The sequence below is a fragment of the Corythoichthys intestinalis genome, chromosome 12 (assembly GCF_030265065.1).
Source record: "Corythoichthys intestinalis isolate RoL2023-P3 chromosome 12, ASM3026506v1, whole genome shotgun sequence".
NCBI lineage: Eukaryota > Metazoa > Chordata > Actinopteri > Syngnathiformes > Syngnathidae > Corythoichthys > Corythoichthys intestinalis.
The window spans coordinates 364072-373396 of NC_080406.1; the positions used below are offsets into that span (position 1 = coordinate 364072).

Consider the following 9325-nt stretch of genomic DNA (forward strand, 5'->3'; position numbering starts at 1 on the left):
TGACGTCTAGCGCCATCGAAGGGTGACATGTAAAGTGTTCAAGTGTACCACGGATAGAAAGACGTAGTTCTTAAAAGATAAGTGTTAGTACGAGTGATAATAATCTGATATTGAAACCCCTTTTAATGTTTTTGTTTTAATAACATTTGTAAAATTTTAAATAAAAGAATAGCAGCTCGCCATTGTTGTTGACGTCGCAGGGCGGTGATGTCATGTGGCCACGCTGCCGTACTTCACAGTGTCACTCTTCAACTATGTAAGGTAGTTATTAAAATACACCACAAGGTGTCAATGGCGAGATTTAATTTAACAAGAGATCAAGCCAATGAGTGCATTTTGTCCCTGGACTGACTCCTTAGCTGTACTTTACCTTCATTTGAGTGTTGTCTCCACAACGAACAAGACAAGTTATATGTGTATTTTGCATATCTATTTTGAATGTGAATTTGTGAATGCCATTTCTCTTTGCATTTTTGTTTACCTGTGTGAGAATAGGGCCTTATTAATACAGATTGAAGCACATTTCTTTTTGTGAACATTATTTTTTGAGAGACATGAATATTTATTTTATTTTCACTATATGATACTGCCTTACTCCTCACTGTGGATTAAAGGAAAACTATCGCCTCAGTCAAGGGACAAATCATCATTGGCTTGATCCCTGATTCATTTAAAACTCGCCAATGACACCTTGTGGCGTATTTAAATCGCTACCTTACATAATAGCAACACTGTGAAGTACGGCGGTGTGGCCATGTGACGTCAACAACAATGGTGACCTACTAGTTAAAATAATTTTACAAATTTTATTGAAACAAAAACATTAAGAGGGGTTTTAAAATGAAATTGTTATAACTCGTACTAAGATTTAGCTTTTAAGAACAGCATGTCCTTCTATCCGTGGTTCTTTTTAAGAAAATCTTGCAATTCATCACGCTTCATGAGACATTTTGGACAGTAATTGTTACAAACATGAGGGAGGGGAAGAAAAAAAAGACTTCCTCTTAAAAACATGTTTATTTTTCCGTACTTTTCAACGTGAGTTGTTTCAAAGTAACCTCGTCTTCGTACGCCAAACCAAATCCATTTGAGAGCAGCAGCAGCAGCAGTTCAAAAAAAAAGTGTCATGATCTGTGATATTTTTCACATTGACAAAAAAAGCTGACCAAGCCTTCTAAATGCTGTCACTGACATTCTACGCCGCATGAGAAAAGTGAAGTCAGCCTGCCAGTGCCGCGTACGCGAACCCTTGTGCAAAGATAAATCAACTACATTCAGCTACTTGTGTGCATCGATGTCACATATACGTAGAGCTAGATGCCAAAAGTCGGCCGGCTTACTGCAAAAAATTCTCAGCTAACCGTCAGGGTTGTCAAAAGTATTTCCTACTTCCCGATAACCCTCGACGTCATTTTTTTTGTCTGTATCGTTGGATATACGATCCAGGCCGGATGTTGAAAAAAATATCTTCATTTTCTGACGAGAAGCCCCTACTTTTCTCCACTGCGGCTTAAAGCGGAAGAGCCGCATGCCTTTGTGGTGGAAATATTCCATAATACAATGTGGATACTGGCCTGGGCCAGCGGCTCGTATTTGGATATAATGCTGTTTTCTTGTCAAATAGAATGGGTGAATCCAAAAATGATGGTCATTAAGCAACCACTTGGAAAATGTTTGAAAATGGAGCCATTTCAAAGTATACATGCTACATTTCTGGAATGGCACTCATCCAAAATGGCTGGCAACGACGGCGCGCGTGATGCATCTAGCTCTGAATATGTGACACAGATGCTTGTGATAGTGCAATATACACGCTTTGGTGGGGGCGGGGCAAGGGGCTGGGGGCGGGGCTCAGTGGCGACTCCGGCGATGAGCGGCTCGGGCTTTTCCTTGCAGGATCTGATCCCACCGCTACACACACACACACACAGGAAAGAAAATATTTTTAGCTTTGATGACCAATCATTCCATCAATGGCATGCTGTGCAAAGGGATTGGTTGCAGATTGCCACTATTGGGTGCTTTTAAGATCAATCTCTTTATTTAAAAAAAAAAAAAAAAAAAAAAAAAGAACAATAAGCAGTCTTGGGCAATGGGAAAAAAACTAGCCCTAGCCCTATTTAAAAAGTATGGAAAATAACTTGGCAATTAAAACCTGGGCAATGAAGAAAACCCAAATAATTAAAAAATATACATACCTGTATATGAAATCAGTTATTGGAACATTAAGAAAGTCAAGCATCGTAATGAATGTAAAAACAAAAATGACCTTGACTTTGCGCCCCATCTTGTCCTTCCACTTGAGCGCTATGGAGCCGTCGATGAGCAGCAATCTGCGAAAAGCGTCGGCTTTAGCCGGCGGCGGGAGAGAGACCAGACCGGACGAGAGGCGGTTTTCTACCTGGACGTCTCCTCGTTCTCGTATCCCATGATGAGGTACTCGTCGCCGGCGGTGAGGGGCGGGCAGCGGCACGAGGACGAATAGTGCAGCGTCAGCGTCTCCCGGGGGATGTGCACCAGCGACGACTTGAGAACCTCGCGAACCTCCACCGTGGCCGTCGGCTCCATGCCGCGGGCGCGCACCTCCCGCACGCGCGCGCGGATCACTGTCGCCGCGTGCACCGTTCGTTATAGTCAGCATTTTTTGCAAGCGCCGCTCACCGTTTTGATTTGCCACGAGTCGACTTATCTATCGGCTTGGCTACATATAGAAATTACAAAAATACATACTGTATTTCAAATGTTCACCAGCTGTCCCCTTTTTTCGTTTCACAAAATGAAAGAAAAAAAATAGGCTACTGATGGTGCGAGAGACCTATTGCAATGCAAAGGATTTTTTTTTTTTTTTTTTTTAGGGCAAATGAAAATGGCCAATTTGGAGGCCCGAACATGCTCGAAAACTCACCAAAATTTGCACATACAGTGGGGAGAACAAGTATTTGATACATTGCCAATGGGTTTTCCCATTGGCAGCGTATCAAATACTTGTTCTCCCCACTGTACATGCGGCCTTGTGTAAATTTCGATAATTTTGCAACATTGTAACAAAATGGCCCAGTGGCGCCCCCATGGATTTTTAAAAAAGGCCTTTCCTATTAGGTTTTTTTCAACGTAGAGCGATGAAATTTGGGGAGTCGATACCTTGTGCAAAACTGCTCCAAAAAGTCTCTTGCTCCCATATTCCAAACCCAACAGGAAATTGAGTATTTTGGGTCAAATGTGAATTTTTTTATCGATTTACATGGTGCACATTTGAGACTTTGTCGCCCAGGTAGTTAGTTGGATTCTCCTCAAAATTGGCGAGACTGTTAATGAGATATATGAGATCTTAAGTTATCCAAATGGTGAGTTTTCATTCGCAGACCTGACCTGGATGGGCCACCAAAGTCGGCCATTTTTTTGGCAGCAGGCCAAATTCAGTGAATGACGAATAACTTCCTGATACAAGGTGCAATCTTTTTCATATCTGACTTGCATGAGAGGTATTCCGGCCTGAACACGACTGTATGGAAATATTACCGGTTAGGCTTGGCGCCCCCTAGTGGGAAAAGGAAACACCCTTTTTCACTAGACAGCCTCCTCCTCCAAGGAAAATCAATTGACCTCAAATCTGAATCATGGGAGCCTTAAGCTGTGTTAAGGTGCCTGGTGAAAAACATTGAGGTTTGGTTGAAGCAGAGGGGTCCAAACAGGATAGTGAAAATAACCGTTACCGTTTTGTCTCTCCACAACTATTGAACAGTCCTAACTTGTCAGATATAAAACATATCTGCTTCCCATGCTTGGTGAGACTCGTACCCTGAAGGGTCCTGTATGGCTTATTTGCATCAACACTACAGCGCAAACTCGTGGCAGCGAAGTCACTGATTTTACTTACAAATGTCTAGTTATTTTCAGGTTGGTCATTGTAGTTTCAAGACCTTTTGTAATCCTACATTTTAAGGCCCATGTCCACATGTCACTGTCTGTTGGCATGACGGTCCTTTGTTCCCCATTTAAAGGAAGTATATTTTTTCAGGGACCTAGGCAGCTCATAGAGCCACAGAACGTGGCACACTTGGTTGAATTGGCCCAATTAGAAGATCCAGTTTGCTTTTGAGTAAGGGCGTGGCTGCGCAGCTCCGTTGCGCCTCCTTTTTTGTAGGACCCTGGGTTTTATTCTCCTACGTGTGTGAGTGTATTTCTAATCCCCAAAAAAGAGGTGAGTCTTGAGCATGTTAGGTTCTCATGAGATGATTACAGGGGGACCATCTGTCACCACCCTGACCTGCGTGCCTTCCGAGTTTGCAAATTGCGAGGGCCTGTTCAGTCCTGCTTGCAGGCCTAGTTTTCCTTTTGTGTTCCAAACAAAATAATTGCAAAAAGTAAATAAAGTGACGAAATAATTGAGAAAATATTGAAGAAATGGAAAAATATACATGAAAAATTCAAAAAACGTGCACAAATTCGAAGAATAGAAAATTGATAAAAAGTTTTGACTTTTTTGTTCAGGCCTTAGGGAAGCCATGTTGGTAGAGGCAACGTTCCCCTTAAAGTACAAGTCATACCTAGTTTATTTCTCAACCAACAGTGATTTGATCAGTGTCAAAGCAGCTGCTATTGCACATTGTCTGGCAGTGACGGCGATGGACATCCAATCCATTTGAAGGGGCGGGGCACTGAACGAGATAAACTGGTATCGGGTTTTTGCCTATTGATAGAAAATTTTAGTTGTGTGACAGTAGTAATTTGCGGATGAATTGTGCATGGCAGCTCTACTTTTTGGGGGTATTCTAACAGGGACGTGTAGACCTTCGCTAGCCGATACAACTACTCGTTCAATGAAGCACGATTGTGTGGAGATTCACCGTAGTTGTAGTTGTTCTTCAGGTATGTTTTCAGCCCCATCTTGACCGTCTTACATTGGCAGCGATCTGAAAACAAACAGAGGCTGGACTGCATGGGCTCCGTTGCCTAAAAATAACGATACAGTAGCTAGCTAGTTAGCCACTAGCTCGGTCTTTACCTATGGCTCCTCTGCAGTGAAGGTTGTTGGCGTCCAAGGGAAAGTCCGGGCTAGTTTCTGTGCAATGAAAGAAGTAAACAATGTTGAAATTTCCAAGAAAGAGGAAAAAGAAAATGTTTGATTTTTTTGTGTGTGTGTGTGTGTGTGTGTTTGATTGAAGGGCGCCATACCTGGGTTGCACCGGCTGGGGTCCTGCGAGTACGCATCTGCAAACATCCAAAAGGTAACCATTTGTCACTCTTTTCTTCTGCGAGACTTTAACGCAAAAACAATTGCCTTTGAATCCCGGCTTACATTTAGTCAGTGCCGACTCATTTGAGGCACATACCGTATATTAGCTCATCTGCCGGCTACCCAAATGGAGAAAGCCGTTGAAATGAGCACATTTCGCATTCCGAAAAAGGTTATTATTTTGACTAAAGTTACATGGAGTTTTATACTAGCGCTAGGTTAGGGGATGTATTTCCTTTGTAATCTATATGCACATGCAATTAAACTAGTGCTAAATAAATAAGGTATCATCTCTGTTTTACCGGGCCCGTCGGCCTTGACGATGGCCTCCGGTGAGATGCAGACGCCCCGGTCGTAGAGGGGCAGCTCGCCGCACTGGAGGCTGTCGGGCCAGCTGTGGTTGTAGCGCCTCATGACGGGCTCGCAGCCGTGCTTGGCGCGCTCGCACACCGCCTTGCAGGGCTTGATGGGCTCGTGCTGGAAGTCGATGGTGCAGATAGGCGCGTACATGGCGCACAGGAAGAACAGCAGGTCGGCGCTGCAGCCCGTCCCTAAACCAGGTAGATGTCGGTTCAGTCGTCAAAATGAAAATCCGTGCAGTTTTCCCAGCCAAAGCGCAATTTTATCAAAAATTTACACATTTGAATGCTTCTTACGGCAGTGTCGTTGGACGGGTCATTGTCATGACGTGACACCTGACATAAAAGCCTGTGACAGATGTCATAATGCGGTTCCTAAACCATGGAGATGAATCTGTCACACTTTGAATTAATATAGTCAGTGGGGGGGTGGGGGGGTTTAAGCCTCAAAATTCTAACCCTCGTTTGTTTAGCCATGTAATATTCAGTAGCCCAAATTCTGCGTTAAAAAAAAAAAAGTTAAAAAAAAAATGCACTGGCAAAAAAAAAAAAAAAAAGAATTTCTAGTTCGAAAATAAATCACTCAATAATCTAGCTGTTAGTTACATCAAAATCCAATTGCAAAAAAAATTGAAATTTTTTACAGCAGCAAAAAAATCAGTCACACAAAATGCTCTGGCAAAAATTCTTCAGTGGCTAAGAATCCATGAATGATTCCTAAATGCGTTGATTGGACCCTCCCAATCCAAAGCAATGGGACATGTAGCATTATCAACAGCAGGCAATGAAGTAACGCTCTCAAGATTAGAAGAAGGCATGTTGTAAACCATTGGCCCGGCAGGTCACGGAGAGGGAAATCTCAGCGTCGCTGTGCCGTGACATCTTCCGCGCTTTGACCCGGTAAAAATGTTATCAACAACGGCGGAATGCGAGGAGCGTGCCGCCGAGCCGCTCGCCTAATCTGCGCGGCGGCGACACAAAGCGTACCGTGGAACGCGCTAGGCCTTGATAGCGTATCGCTACTTGATAAGGCGGCATTGACGTCCGAATATGGCCGCGTGGACGTCGTTTGGGCCGGGACCGACATTCGTTCGATCCCCCAAATGGAGCAAAATGAACCAAACGTGTCCAAAAGTAAATGAGGAAAATGAACGGACGTGACCCAAAAAGAGCCAAAATCAATAGAGATGAAATGTCAAGAGGAATTGAACCTAAATCAACAGGAAGTGACCTAGTATTGCCCCAAATCAAGAGGAAGTGACCTAGAAATGAACATGAAATGCTCCAAAACTGCATAGGGAAGTAAATTTGGTTATAAATGTACTAATTACTTTAAAAAAGAAAAAATATCACTGTATTTTTATCATAAAATGCAATGACGTCATCATGATTAATGCTTTAAAGTTTTTTTTTTTTAATGAGCAAAAATAGCCACTCGCCCTTTAATTACGGCATTGACGTCCCATCTGTTCGGATCAGTGCAAACGGACGGGACGTCTAGAGCCGAAAGATGCCCGTCGACCGCCGACCCTGCCGGTTAAAATGACTAGGGTTCGTGTGGGGAGGCGATCAAAGTAAAAGTATTTTCCACACAAAGGCGACTGACCCAGGAGTCCTTCGAACTGCTCGATGGCCAGCACGGCGTTGTCCTGCGTGCTGTGGTGGAGATGGTTGGGCATCTTGGTCATGTTCCAGGGCATGGAGCGGCAGAGCGGGATCCGCACGGGCTCGCACGCCGCCGCGCCCGCCCCCGCCGGACACAGCCCCAAGCAGCAGCAGCAAGCGGCCAGCACCACCCACGCGCCCCTCATAGCGGCTTTTCCTAGCAGCGGCGGAGTTGTCCTGCGCTCAGACGCTCGCCGCTCGCTCTTCTGAAGCCCGACGGGACGGAGCAGGGGAAGGGATTGGAGGAAAGGAAAGGAAAAGAAAAAGAGGGGAGGGAGGGGCAGGGAGGAGCACTCCTCTGCTTCTGCTCCTTCTTCACGCTTTCCCCTTTTCAAGCCTCTTCCTGCCCTCCACTTTCCATCCAATTCTCCACTTCCTGTTGGAATTAGCGAGATGTGACGTGTCAAAATGCTGAGAGTACTTGAGCCGTCTCCCAGAACGAGAATGGTTCTCGTTGGCTTCAAGGATAGAATGGAAAGCCTTTCCTGTGGTTTGGGCTAGGGGTTAGGGTTAGGGTTAGGGTTATTCTACAAGCCCCTTTCACACATACCTGAACACCATTTAAATCCTGGGATTTAAACGGTGTTCAGGCCCTTACGTGTGAAAGCAATTTCCCAGGTCGACAGACGCGGAGATGACTAGGACATTTGCCGGGTGGCGTCCTAGTATAATGTCCGGGACTTCCCCGGGACGCGGCACGTGTGAAAGCAGGCGTCGAATTCTCCGGGGCATCGATGTGGCAAACTAAAAATAGCTCCAACTTGAAATTACTACTGGATCTTTGAGCTGAGGAAGTGACATTCAGTCATCCGTCTTTGGAAATGCAATTTTTATTTTGTTGCCGACCGAAAATGACGTCACGTCCGGGTTACAAAATCCCGCCCGAGTCTGATAGGTCACACTATGTGAAGTTCAAAGTCGCCCTAGCCCAATTCTTTACTCTAAACTTAACTAGACACAGGGGTATTGCAGATGTCGTCGTTATAACTAGATAGTAACCTTTGCTATTTTTGGAAGTCATTTAACGTTGTGAATCAACTGTTAAAATTGCTCCCGGCATTGTATTGGTTCCCTTCTGTCTACTTTTGACATTTGAAAGTAGCCCTGATTAGAAGACGACCCCCTCTTTTTCAAGATGCAAGTTTGAAAAAAAGACTTTTTGAACACCAAATGAATTTTTATACAGAAAATAATGACAGTACATCCGAAACAAATGATTATAAGGATATATTTGAGAGAAAAAGCATGTTATTTTGCCTCATAATATCTGAAAATTTAAATATGTAAACTAAAGTGCAATCACATTGGTAAATGAATGGCTTCTGGTTTTTTGAAATGTAAATCTACCAATCCATTGTGATAAAACAACAAAATTGCAATAACTGCATTAACCATCAAAGTGAGGTCTAACTGTAGCTGTAGTCTTGAAACAAATCTGAATCAGGAAAAACATTGGAATAAAATAATGCAAACTGGTTCAACTTGAGAGTAGCTGAGATCTCTCATGACACAACATTACTCCTCAAGTTCAGCATTCGCTTCAATGATATCTGGCGCCATCTAGCGTTCTGAATGGGTATAATGTCTAGACCCCAAATGTAAGATGACTCCCACTTTTTCAGTCTTGTTTCAATGCAAAAAACACAGTCTTATATTCGGGCCAATACGGTAATTAGATTACTCACTACTGAAAAAAAAAATAGCGTCGTTAGTAACGCTGTTATACTCCAACGCTGTTATTAACAACACTGCTTTGGACACTAATGCAACTTTAAATGCTACCTAACCACAACTTGAAACTTGCTAACTACATAGCGAGGGCCACCATCTATCTACACTTGAGCCCAATCGGTCATTTTTTTGGGGGGCTATTTTTCACTTTGGCCATGTTGGTAGGGGCGACGTTGCGTGCCGTTCCAGTAGACGTCCGGTCCGTTTTAGGCCGGCCGCGGATGGACATTGGTTCTGTTGCCTCCGGCTCTCCCGCTTCAAAGAGATGGGACGTCTAGCCGAGTCGACGAGTTAAGCCGTGTGTGTGTACTTTACTTTCCAGTTTGCAAAAATT

General features: G+C 43.9%; 1 protein-coding gene across 1 annotated transcript; it reads right to left on the reverse strand.

Annotated features, from left to right (window-relative positions):
- Positions 1 to 1004: 1004 nt before the first annotated feature.
- On the reverse strand, positions 1005 to 7576 carry frzb (frizzled related protein). The gene is made up of 8 exons (XM_057851588.1): positions 7202 to 7576; positions 5539 to 5787; positions 5176 to 5211; positions 5006 to 5062; positions 4848 to 4913; positions 2402 to 2606; positions 2270 to 2333; positions 1005 to 1911 (listed from the first exon to the last, which is right to left on the reverse strand). Exons 1-8 carry the CDS (start codon positions 7404 to 7406, stop codon positions 1852 to 1854), a joined length of 942 nt encoding a protein of 313 aa, XP_057707571.1. The 5' UTR covers positions 7407 to 7576; the 3' UTR covers positions 1005 to 1851.
- Positions 7577 to 9325: the final 1749 nt, after the last annotated feature.